A 12538-nucleotide genomic window follows, 5' to 3' on the forward strand; every position below is an offset into this window, starting at 1 on the left:
CTGCCCAGAAGAACAGTGAAACTATTTTGCTATGTTCAGCACTTCACACCATGCACAAAGACCTCTCTCCTCCTGGGCAGACTTGTTTTCAAAAGGAGTATGGCTACCCTGGGAACAGAGGCCACGGCTAATATCTTCCATGACAACATCTACTTTGACTGAATAAGCTTTATAGTTCTTAAAAAAGCCAAATCAAGCCTTTGGATGAGAATCTCTTCCTCGAGTGCAATGTACCTTTGATCACTATTTTTGGTACATGACATACCTTCTTGCTCCAAATTTGGGGAATGGATCAGAAGTTCCAAGATTCATTATTTAGAGAATACTTTATTAGTTTCTGTAATCAAACCCATGTAGATAAGACCTTACACATTTAATACAGCGCGTTACCCCTGTACAAATGGAAAAAATTGTGTTTAACATTTCTAGACCAATATGGCTGTTAATTTCTGTACAATGCCAACCCAACACGGTACGACTGGGGTAGTTTTTCCAAAGTTGACAGCACAGCTAAGGTTTCCAAAAATTCAAATTATTTATATATATATATGTATATGTATGTATATATATATATATATTTATTTATTTATATAAAAAGACCAATAGCAGTATGTTATGCATCAATAGCAGCAACAGCCTTTCCAGGTTCTGCGGTCATCTGCACAAGATTATAGACACATCCAGCACGCTCCATTAATAAAAAAGAAAAAAAACAGGTAAAAAAACAAACCCCCAGAAAACAGCAAAGTTCTGTTACTGTTGTGGTACCTGGCACCATTTTTTTTTTTTTTTTTTTATTAGCTTCTCAATCATCATCTGGAAAGAAAACATTCTAGAATAACGTCATTAAAAACAGCTCTGAGAAAGCACGGTCACTGTTACGTATCATAAAGCAGGTACAAGGTATTTTACATTCACAGAGGTATGATACAGTACTGTCCTACATCTAGAATACTAGAGGATACAATTTAAAAAGGCATTATTTGAGACTTGATTCTACTTTTCCAGCAGAGGGCCCAAAGGGTGGTACAACACAGCTCTGGTAAAGAAATGCACCTTCTCAGACAGGATTTCCTGTCATTAAGGGCACGGTTCTAGGTATTCACTGCTCTTGATGAACATGAGCTAAAAAACCGTTAAAAAAAAAAAAAAAACAACACCAAAACCCAACAAACCCCATTGGATTCATACAAAGATGATGGAGTGGAGGCAAGCCAGACTCAATCTAACTAGTATTTTACCCAATCTGTCGTGTTTGAACGGTAAGAACTCCATGGAAGAAAGGAGACACCAAGTAGCACTTCAAAGCTTCGGGCCACAACCAAAACAGCATCATTTCAAACAGAAGCGGTTAGCCAAACCCTGCCCTCTTGGGGACGTCCAAGGGTGTGGACGTCAACATTTCATCATCTACTCACTCATCCAGGAAGAAGGGGAGATCAGTTACTGTACTTTGATTGTGTTCAACTCAATCACAAGGTTACAAAAATAGCAAGCTGCCATAATAAAAAATAAGGCTCCTCTATCCAGCACCAGTTACCTTCAGTTCTTGACCACCAAGCTCACAAATGCTACAACCATACCCAAAGCACACAGGGAGCAAAGAGACCACACCTGACACATTAGCTGGAATCACTGCTGTTCGGCATCAGCTGTTCCTCTGCAGGGTTATTTTCCTCTACTTCTGGTGTTTCATCTAACCGTAAGGATTGCAGTTCTAAATTCTGTGCACTCACGGGATGCGTATGCATATCTGTACATAGATTCTGACCGAAGATGCACGGCGGTCAACCGGGTGTGCATCACATAGCAGGTGCGAGCCGGCAAAGCCTCACTTTACTGGTGCAGCAGCTGTGTGTCAGTGTAAATTGCTCCTGTGTCCCCTGTGTACCTCCAAGCTCTGGACAGGATAATGTCACAGACCATTTTACCCCTTTGGCTGCTGGCATTATCCGACTCAGTTCTCCCTCTTTCCCCGATCCCCTCCCCTGGCCCCCGGCCCCCAGCCCCGGCAATAAACCACAGCCTTTAAGATTTTGTTTCTTCTGTTTTGATCGCCTGAGGCTTGATTGGTCCAGTTCTAACAGGTTTGGTGGCTATGGTGGGTGCAGGGGGTGGCTTTTCTTCTACTTTTTCCTGACAGACACCAGGTGGGTCGGCCAGTGTTTCAGGAGGTTTACTGGAATCACTGTCCACTTTCTGGGCTTTGCCTCCTATCTGTTTGCTCTGTTGTTGTTCAGAGAAGAACCGTTGCGTGGACTGAAGAACCTCTGCTCTCTGCTTTGCCTTAAAAAATAAGAAACAACAACTGAAAATGCTGCAGCGCCACCAAAGCCCATCCATCAGTCTCAGTTCACACTCTCGTACCGACCACAAATCAGTCTTCCCCTCGCTGGTCTGGCCCAAAACCAAAAGCACCTCAATGATCTTTCAGCTTTTAACTGATAGATTTCTTCCTATCTTTGCAATCATTCCATGTGATTTTTTTTTTTTTTTTTTTTTTAAGCATTTGGAAACAGGACCACCTCCCACCACCTTTTCAAAGTTTGCCCTCTTATAAGATAAGAAGATAGAAATTGCTGTTGCTCTGTATCTTTTCCGGAACAAAACTTATTGATATCAAATTCTGTTTAGGGAAGCTGCTTGCAAATTTGAAAACATATATATGTAACACTTAAAACTTCTAGTTATCAATATGTGGTCTACAATAAAACGAAAAGGAAGCACTTATATTGTGGCATTACCAACACCTAGGACCAAATGTCTTGTGGCTGAGTCCTCTTCCCACAGCTCTCTTCTGCAGGGGAAGAGCGTCAGAAATTAGTAACTACAACTTCACTTGATCACTAAGTTCTGATAGCTCCTACCACATCCTGAGCTGGTAAAATAACCTCCTACTTTTAATGGCTACGTGCCCCGGAGAATATACTTACGTCAGTCACTCTGTAAATTATACCACTGTAATGTACACAAATAAAATTTAAGTTTCTGTATCTCTTGCATACAACAAAAAAGCCCTTCGTGTTCTATAGGAAACCTGTACTATCCAAAGATCTAAAGCAATTCAAGAAATTTTTACCACCCCCCTCCCCGTTATAAGCTCTACTGTCATTTCCAACATGGGCATTATATGAAAATCAAGTGCCAAGGAGACAGAAGCACAAGTGGAAACCATGGCCAAATAGTTTCCAAAGATTTCTACACTTGTATTAAATATACAAGTATATTTAATAGTTATGAACAGATGGAAATCCCTAGGCACACAGCCGTGATACAAGTAGATAATATTTAACAAGAGTTTCACCGCAGAGTAGTCTTTAAATTTGATTACTCAGGATGAGAAATGAGGGATATTAATGCAGAAAGAAACCAGCCAGTCAACCAAATTTTCTAAGCGACTGATCATGAACATGTTTCTAATTCAGAGTAGAGCATTACTTTGGACACTGCCCTATTTGAAAGCAGTAAACGTTTCTTTGTTCTAGTCTGACATGATAAACACACACACACACGTAGTGACAAAATAGGCAGAATTACTAAGACCTCTAAAGTCAAGTCTAAGTAAATACAGAAATCAATGGACTCCGCTGGCTGTACAGGCAGACAGGTACAGTTTACGCTAGAAAATCCCCACACAGACTCCTAAAGGCACTCTTCTGCATCAGCAAACATCACGTTATCAGTGCCTTTTATCGTGAAGGATCCCAAAGTGCTTCTCCCAGTCCTTCATCTACAGCTGCACCATCTGCTGTGGGACGTGCCAACTCAGGTGGCGGGCAAAAAAACGGGCATGGAAACAGCTTGAGAAGAAAACTGTACATGGATGACTCATGAAGGAAGAAAAATCAAGATAGGTAAAAATCTCTTACCCACTCCAGAGTTTTCACATAACCATGATTTATATCTTAAGTTTGGGGAGGGGGAAAGGATAAAAAAGAAAACCAAAGGGGGAAAAAAAAAAAAAAGAAAATGGGGAAGCCTATAATAATCTGTATTGCTTTTTTGCTCTTCCAAAAAATGGTAGCAGCTAAACTCAGATCTCCCTCAAATATGTATTTTTAAAGTAATTCATTTTGCCAGAGTTTAAAATGTCAACTTGTTTGCTAACTAAAGTTGCAAAAAAAAAAAAAAAATTAAAAAAAAAAAAAAAAAAAACGAAAAAGTGGGGGGAATAGGGAGGAAAAAAAAGGAAAAAAAAAAAACAAAAAACAAAACCAGGAGTGAATAAAAGCAGTTAGCTCGGTTAAGTCTGCTAAGACAATGAATGCCTGGGTATGTGGTTATGGTCCAGAGGCATCTTAAGACATGGTTCAGAGACAGATTCTTGCTCTGTTGGCTGTTAACACTGTACTAACCTTCATGTCTTGTTCAGCCTTCAACGCAGCCTGGGCCTGATTACCTCTGACTCCAGATAGTGATCCACAAGGACCCCTGGCTACATGTGGCAAACGAGCATGGCTCATGAGGCCTGTGGTCAGCGGAGGAGGCATCTGACTGGCCAGTGCCATTGGTGGCCTCTGAACAGGCGCTGGGAAGGTGTTAGTATGTGGGGCTCTTACCAATGGAGGGACCAGGTTAGGCTGAGAGAGAATCTGAGTGAAAAAAACAAAACATACAACATTGAACTGTTAAAAAAAAAAATTCTGCCAACTAGACCAAGGTTGGCTTATCTCAGAGTAAATCTGTGCCCATTCTGCCAGTGAAAGGAAGTGTATGGATTTGTGCCATTCTATTACAGGACCAAGAACAAACAGGCCATGCTTGGAGAATCTAACAGAAAAATTAGGCAAAGCATGCAATGGCACTTCAGTGGACTCTAGCATTTCATTCAGCTACAAATTCTGAAGGGGAGATAGAAAAGCTATTAATTAGGATATTTTTTAAAAAGATATAATTGCAGAAAAGGCACACACTTATACCAAACATAATCTGAAGATAAATAAAAATGATACCAATTCAACAAATAAAGTGTTTTTTCAGGAACAAACGCTAGTTTGTGAGAGTTACTATCAATTTTAGTCTTTCCATACAATCAGCAAAGGGAAGAGAAGCCAACGTTTTTACACATATATTAGAACATCTTTTGGAAATTTTACCTCAACTACACATAGTTATCTTAAAAAACAACAACAACAACAACACAACAACAAAAAATCTTTAAACCTAGAAAACTTTAAGCACTGGGACCCTTCTCTGAAAAGTCAACTTCTTCAAAAAAAGATAAAAGAAACAGGTCTAAAATAAGTGATCAGAGCTGTGTGGGGAATCTTCTGACTACTTCTCTTGTCTGCTTTAGAACTCTACGGATATTACCTGTATCTAGCTAAAAATTGCAGAGAACACAGGTCACAAATCTACTGTTAAATAAGAAGCTGTTTCTCATTAAAAACTATTTCTCAACTAGTTACAATATGGCAAGATTATGAAATCACAGAATTAGCCAGATTAGCACTCATTTGCAAGGAAATAATACTCATTTCTCACTCGTATCTGCCCACCTGGGGTGCAAACTGTGTAGGAAATGGTTGTGTCATTCTCACAGTGGCAGGGGCTGACTGGAACTGCTTCTGATAGACAATGCTGTTCATTTTGCCGGACTGGCTGTTCGGACTTGTGGAAGTAGCCCTTGGAAAAAAGCCATCACTGGTCAGTACAGTAGTGCCAAATAAACAATGCTGTCAGACTTTTAGAGATGCTGCTCTTGGTAGATTCTTCCTGTGTGGTAGCTGATGAAAATTTACCACGGTGAGTTACCAAATATTATGGCAGTGGAGAGACACTGGAGGGGGCAGAGGTGAGAAAGAAAACTAGCTAGATATGCCCTGTATTTAAAAAAAAAAAAACAACTTAAAAATACAGTATAGCAAACACATTCTTAAGAATTTAATAGCTTAACATCTCAGATACAACTATCAGAATGTCTTGTGCTTACCACAGACCTGGTGACATAGTAAGTAAGATCTAACAAACAAATCGTGCTCAAGTATCTGAAAATCCAAATGCCCATTTTACCGGAAGGGACTAGATGTTGGTGTGGTGCTTCTACCGCTGATCGGAGGTGTGCCTGGTTTTATATCAATGCCACTTCCAAAGGCTTTCAGTTCCATTTCAGACATCTGAAAAAAAAGCATAGGATAAACTCAGCATTTCTGGAATCCCGTAAGCTGAATGCTGTGTTTAGTGTTCTATATACGAAGACTTAATCCAGGAACGGTCAAAAACCTTCAGTACACAAATCCTATAATTAAGTTGCAAATACCATGGAATGATCAAGGCCAAGTTTATGGATGGAAAGTCTTAAGAGATTGTGTAAACCCAATTCTTCCACAAAATTTGTGAACTGTTATTAGGCAAAAACCAGAGGAAGCCAAACACATTAAAAGTAAACAGATCTTTAAAAGTATATTGGGGTTTGAAGGGCACCTGGGTGGCTCAGTCGGTTAAGCATCCGACCTCAGCTCAGGTCACGATCTCAGTTTGTGGGATTGAGCCTCGTGTTGGGCTCTGCACTGACAGCACAGAGCCTGCTTGGGATTCTCTTTCCTTTTTCCTCTCCCCCTGCACCTCCCCCGCTCATGCTCTCTCCTGATCTCTCTAAATAAATAAATAAACGTTAAAAAAGTATCTTGGGGTTTGAGACTTCCTGGAAGGTGGTAAAAACCGATGCATTTTATTTATTTTTATAAACTACACAGATGCATACATCTAAACACATGGCCTTAAATTCTTAAAGAAACTGTCGGTTTCTCTTCACTTACTTTTCCCGTGGTTGCGATCATGCTATGCTGTGTTCCAGCAGGGATTAGTCCTCTAAAAGGCTGGCTTACTTGTGCAGGACGACTCAGGCTCTGGGCCTGGGCTTGCGGGGTGGTATGCTGTAATGGGGGCTGAAGAGTCTGAGGCAGAGCAATTAAAGGCTGCCCCGTAGATCCAAAATTAGGCAACGAAAGCTGAGATGCTGGTAAAGGTACCGTAACCTAGAAAATAAGCAAACAGTAACTGCAGCAATTTACTTATACCTACGGTATGTACATCCCTACAACTACATATACAACCCTTCATAAACTTTTGAATAACATTTTAAACAGACTACGTCAATCTGTTAATGTGTCTCACATATAATCTTTTGCTTAGTGCTATCTCCATTCTTTTATTAAAGGTGCAACATTAAGACAGATTAGTAGTACAGACGATATAACCAAAATAATTAGGACTATCTTTGAATTAATCTATGGTACATGTCTAACAACCACATAATACAATAAAATCATGGGGTATAACCTAAGAAAGCAGTGTTATTACCACTTCCCAAATAGACATTTCTATATTGTTTTCAGGTCTGGTCAAAATGACCTTTGACAATAAGAAACATAACCTTTCAGTTTTCATATAAACGGTATTTAATTTGAATGTCAATAAGGTAATAAATGTATTTATGAATTTCTACCCTCCAAAGAGGCACCAAAATTAGTAATAAGAAAATGACTAATGGTCTGCCTCTCTCCTTCAGTCCTCTACGAACTTTTAAAGATTAGATTTGTGACATTGCTAAGAGACAGTACATGTCTGTCATTTACACTGTCATACTCTGCCACACTGTTCTAAGTATGACATTAACCAGGGTGATGTTCTTTAGAGCCTTCCTTCGCCTCTAGCATAAATGGTTAAAGCACCTCTCACGCTTTTATGTAACTGTATATCCTGAAAATGGTTTTCGAACTTTTATATTCATGGTATCCTTTGTTACAATAAATGAGTACATGGAAACTCTTTTAAAACAAACAGGCAAACAGCTGAACTGACTTTCATGTGGCCAAGGAAAGGGTGTTGTGGGACCGAGCAGGGTCTACTTCCAGTGACCCCATGGAATTCTAGGAAACCTCAGAGAAAAGTCTGACAACTATCGTACCATCTCCCCCATCCTGGTTCTATTTAAAAACTGCCAAGCAACAACAAAAGCAGTAAAAGTAATAAAATAATGAAGAAAATTGAGGAAATTTACCATGCCATAGTTTACCTGCTGGAGAGCACTTGGTGACTGGGCAGTGTTATAAAAATTTGTCTGACCAGGCGGTTGTACTTGTCCAGAATAAAGATTTGAAGCCTGGGTAAGATTTGCTCTAGCCTAGGAGAAATTTTGTAGGAAAACAGCAGTAAGATTGAAAAATTTCCAATTCAGACATCAAGTGTGTAACTTGAAAGCAATTTCTCAGAATTTTAGTATTAGGTAAAAAGAGCTTTCCCCCGCCATTAAGTCTTTTAACATTTTTTCTTTAAAAACAGTTTCTTTAAGTAACCTGTTGCACAGGAATACAATGACAATGTAGGATCCTAGTTCATCTTACCTGGAGAAGATGTGTATCAATCAGCTGGGAACCTCCTAGTCCTGATGCCTGACCCAGCTGATGTTCATACAAGATAGGAATAGGTTGCGTATTTGAGGTTTGTTGAAAGGCAAGACCTGATTGTGCCTTTGCAAGTTCCTGGTGTTGCACAGCTGGAAAGTTATGGATGGCAGTACCAGAAAGGACCACAGATGGTTGTGACAGACTGCTTTGCATAAAGGCTGGCTGAGACCTACATAGGTATTGAAGAGAAAAGACTTGCGTTAGCAAGTGAATTCTATTTTGGAATCTGGGGATCTTAAGAATGGGTATCCCAAATGACCAAGCACTCTCATTAGCACAATTAAGAAAAGAGAGAATGCAGATTGTGTCTAAGGCACTTGTGTCATGATTTAGAGCCCTGTACACAACAAAGTTCTAGGAAAAGGCTTGCTCTTCCTGAGAAACTAGTTAAGATTTTTCTCCTCTTGAACAATGAGAATGATTCTCTTGTCATGTGTTCAATAGCAAACTCATAACCAGATCTGGTTTTCTCTTTGGTATGGACATCCTTTTCAGATTGATAGCACTAATAGCTGACTTTTATTATTTATATTTCACTACTTCCCCTTGTATATATATTTCTTATAAAAGATCTCAACACTTCTATGGGATGAAGCAGAGTAGTTGTTCAGGATTACCCACAAAGTTTTGGTTTGTTTTTATTGCGGTATAGTGGTCATATAACATTGTATTAGTTTCAGGTGTATTACATTATGATTCAGTATTTGGATTATGAAATGATCACCACCACAAGTCTATTTAACATCTGTCACCATACATGCACATAGTTACAAAAACACTTCTTTCTTCTGACGAGAACTTTTAAGATCTACTGTCTCAGCAGCTTTATTAATGTTTGAGAGAGCATGTGTGTGCATGAGCAGGGGAAGGGCAAGAGAGACAGGGAAAGAGAATCCCAAGCAGGCTCCGCGCTCAGCGCAGAGCCCAACTCGGGGCTTGATCCCACAAACCGTGAGATCAAGACCTGAGCTGACATCAAGAGTCGGGCGCTTAACCGACTGAGCCACTCAGGCACTCCTCTCAGCAACTTTAAAATGCCCAACACAGTATTATGGCCAAAGGCTGCAAACTGCTACTTATAAAGTAAGTCATGGCAGGAGAGGGGTGTGTCTGGGCGGCTCAGTCAGTTAGACATCCCATTTTGGTTCAGGTCATGATCTTGCAGTTTCTGAGTTCGAGTCCTGCATTGGACTCTGTGTTGATGGTTCAGGGCCTGGAGCCTGCTTCCAGTTTTGTGTAACTATAGTTAATAATACTGTATTGCATATTCGAATGGTTAAAAAAAAAAATACAATGCTGAAATCTAACTTCAGACTACCCTCTTACCTCTGGGATAGGGGCCTTCAAGCTATATTTTTAAAAATGTTAAGATAAAAAGTAACTAGATCAAAGTAGTGGGTTAAAGACAATATGACCCATAAATAATATTACGCTTTGTTAAAGCTGACATATGTGGCAGAAACAAAAGCCATTAAGCAGGAATGCTAGCCTGGAGTCACGACCAATCTTTAGAAGGTCTATGTTTCAAATACAAAATGGGAAAACGTAAGCATACTGTTATAAACTGCCCTGTCATGGCAGAAGTTAATTCAGGGATTCCATATTAATAAACATTATGCTGATTAGGTTGAGAGCAAGAAGTAGCAGAATGATGTAGGAATACAAACAACTGCTTTCAAAGGCTAACCTGTGCCTTCTAATATGGTTGTCATTAGCCACAATCACATGCACAGCATACATCATATTTCTATTGAACAGTCCTGGTCTTAAGAAGTACATCTTCCAAGACAGTTGTTAAGATGGGGATCAAGACACAGACCGTCAGTGCACAGCTACTCCAACTCCCACGGCTAAGGATGACATCGCTCATCACCGAACTCTTTTTTGCACAGCTGGAAAGTAGCCGCAAACTTTTCAACAATGTTTCGAGCAACTCATACCAATCAAAAGATTTCCTTGATCAAAAAAACAGTTTCTTCTATATTTGTCACCATTCTCACCACTGCTTCTGTTCTTTGACACTCTGCTCTTCTCTTTTTAGTCACACCCCATCCTAAACCCTGACCCCTTACATACTCCTGTCACCTGCCAGGTCTCGGCTCACACCCCACAGCAGGCGTAGATTTCTAGTTGTTGCAGCAAGATGGCAGGGAGCCTTTTTAGGTCCGTTAGCAGCTATTTTCTGTGATTTCTAATTGTTCTGGGATTGTTGTTATCCTCATCTTCAAGAAGGTTTGAGGTCTCATTTTGTTAGGTAAAGTCTTGACTGAAATTACCAGAGGCTGAGTCTCATGACATATAATCATTTAACGTACTTTTATAACAGGGTCATCCTAGCTTGGGGGGGGGGGGGGGGGGGGGGGGGAGGAAGGAGCAGTAGGGATATGGCAAGAAGGCCCAGCGGTCACAAAAGCATGTACCTGTACGGCTGAAGTGAGGAAGTGAACAGCTCCTGAGTCTGGGAAACGGCAGGTCCAGCACCGAGACCCAGCTGGGCCTGATGCTGCCCTTGCAGTGGCGCGTAAATAGGGATCGGAATCTGCTGAACTGAGGCTGGCTGCAATGCAATAAAAAACAATACGTGAGCACCATATACAAAAATCACAACACTTGGGAAAATAAAAATTTGAGATATGGAAAGAATAAAAGAACAATGCCATGCATATCAGCTCCCTTTTCAAGCGAAACCAAATGTAAACATCTAAATTTTCCTTTCAATACATTACTTTTTCTACACTGCTAATCACTAAGGTTTGGCAAATTTGGGAAAAGTGTGAAAATTTGGCCAGTACATATCAAAGTAATCGTGGATTGTCCCATGTTGTCAACAGAAGATTTTAACTTCAAAGAGGCTGTTATTTGTAGCCGAAGGTAACCATTACACCATTAGCATGCCAAGAAACAAACGTCTGAGGTATTTACCTGAGAAAGACCTGGCTGGAAGCCTTGTTGCTGAGCCAAGGATGGTGGGGCCAAGCGTGCATGTTGGGTGTTGAATAAATGACTCGTGTCCATATAGAAAGCAGGGATTTGAGCTACAGACCATCAGGAAAAACAAGCAGTAGTCAGTGTCTGAACTTCAGAATTTTCCAAAAAGTAACTAAAAACTAAATCTTGAAGCAGATTTCAAATTAAATGAGCCTTCTGAAAATTATTACAGCCAAGGAAAAACTAGATATGTGGAAAGATGCAAAACTTCTGGCAGACAGGTATATGCAAATTAAAACAACAAAACTCCAGTACAGTTGACCCTTGAAAAACATGGGTTTGAGCCATGCAGATTTTTTTCGAATAATTCCATATAGTACTGTAAATGCATTTTTCCTCTCCTTACAATTTTCTTAGTAACGCTTTTTCTCTAGTTTACTTTATTGTAAGAATACAGCATATAATACATATGACATACAAAAATATGTGTTAATCAACTGTTTATCAGTAAGGCTTCTGATCAATAGTAGGCTATTTGTAGTTACATGTGGGGGGGAGGGGCTAAAACTTGTATGTGGATTTCTGACTGTGTAGGGCGTCACCATCCCAACCCTTGCATCGTTCAAGGGGTCAACTGTACCTGTGATGATATAGGAAAACAGATATTCATATACTGCCAATGGGGTATAAACTAGTAAAATTTGACCTGATCTACTAAAAGTGAAAATGAACCTACCTGCTTACTGGCAAACCTACTCTAATTTTATATCTAATTAAGGAATTTAATAGTTCAAAGGAAGCGATGTTTAATAACTGAAAGAATTTGGTATAGATTCTTAACAAATTTCTATATATTATATAAACTATTTTGTGATTTGCTGTTTTTATATAATAGTATGTTTTGGAGAAGTTCCCATATTGTTTTTAATTTGTCATCATTATAAACAATATTGCAATCAATAAAAACTCTCATACATATATGTCTTATTAACAGAGAAATTTACTTATATAAGATTCCTAAGTGTGAAAACTCTCACTACAGTTAAGTACATACACATAGAATATTCTGAGATACTTTTCTAAAAGAATTAGGTTCAATTTATACACTCACCAGCAATGAATTAAGAAACTATTAATACCTGTGACCCTTAAAGAAATCAATCTTTATATCTTCCACATAGAAAATGCCTTTCTTTGAATAG

General features: G+C 39.4%; 1 protein-coding gene across 4 annotated transcripts in view; it reads right to left on the bottom strand.

Annotated features, from left to right (window-relative positions):
* Nucleotides 1-307: 307 nt before the first annotated feature.
* PRRC2C (proline rich coiled-coil 2C) overlaps nt 308-12538 on the bottom strand; it is a 95247-nt gene continuing 83016 nt past the window's right edge. For 2 of the 4 annotated variants that reach the window (XM_040451706.1, XM_040451704.1), the window contains exons 27-35: nt 11331-11443; nt 10829-10965; nt 8346-8577; nt 8018-8125; nt 6759-6977; nt 6013-6116; nt 5499-5625; nt 4356-4592; nt 308-2286 (exon numbers count right to left, since the gene is read on the bottom strand). In XM_040451706.1, the coding sequence (XP_040307640.1) occupies nt 2029-2286; nt 4356-4592; nt 5499-5625; nt 6013-6116; nt 6759-6977; nt 8018-8125; nt 8346-8577; nt 10829-10965; nt 11331-11443 (1535 nt within the window). In that variant the 3' untranslated portion in view covers nt 308-2028. The remainder of the gene's footprint in view (nt 2287-4355; nt 4593-5498; nt 5626-6012; nt 6117-6758; nt 6978-8017; nt 8126-8345; nt 8578-10828; nt 10966-11330; nt 11444-12538) is intronic. The other 2 variants (XM_040451708.1, XM_040451707.1) reach the window with 1 other exon arrangement.

This window comes from Herpailurus yagouaroundi, unplaced genomic scaffold (genome assembly GCF_014898765.1).
Source record: "Herpailurus yagouaroundi ecotype Mexico unplaced genomic scaffold, PumYag 205, whole genome shotgun sequence".
Lineage (NCBI taxonomy): Eukaryota > Metazoa > Chordata > Mammalia > Carnivora > Felidae > Herpailurus > Herpailurus yagouaroundi.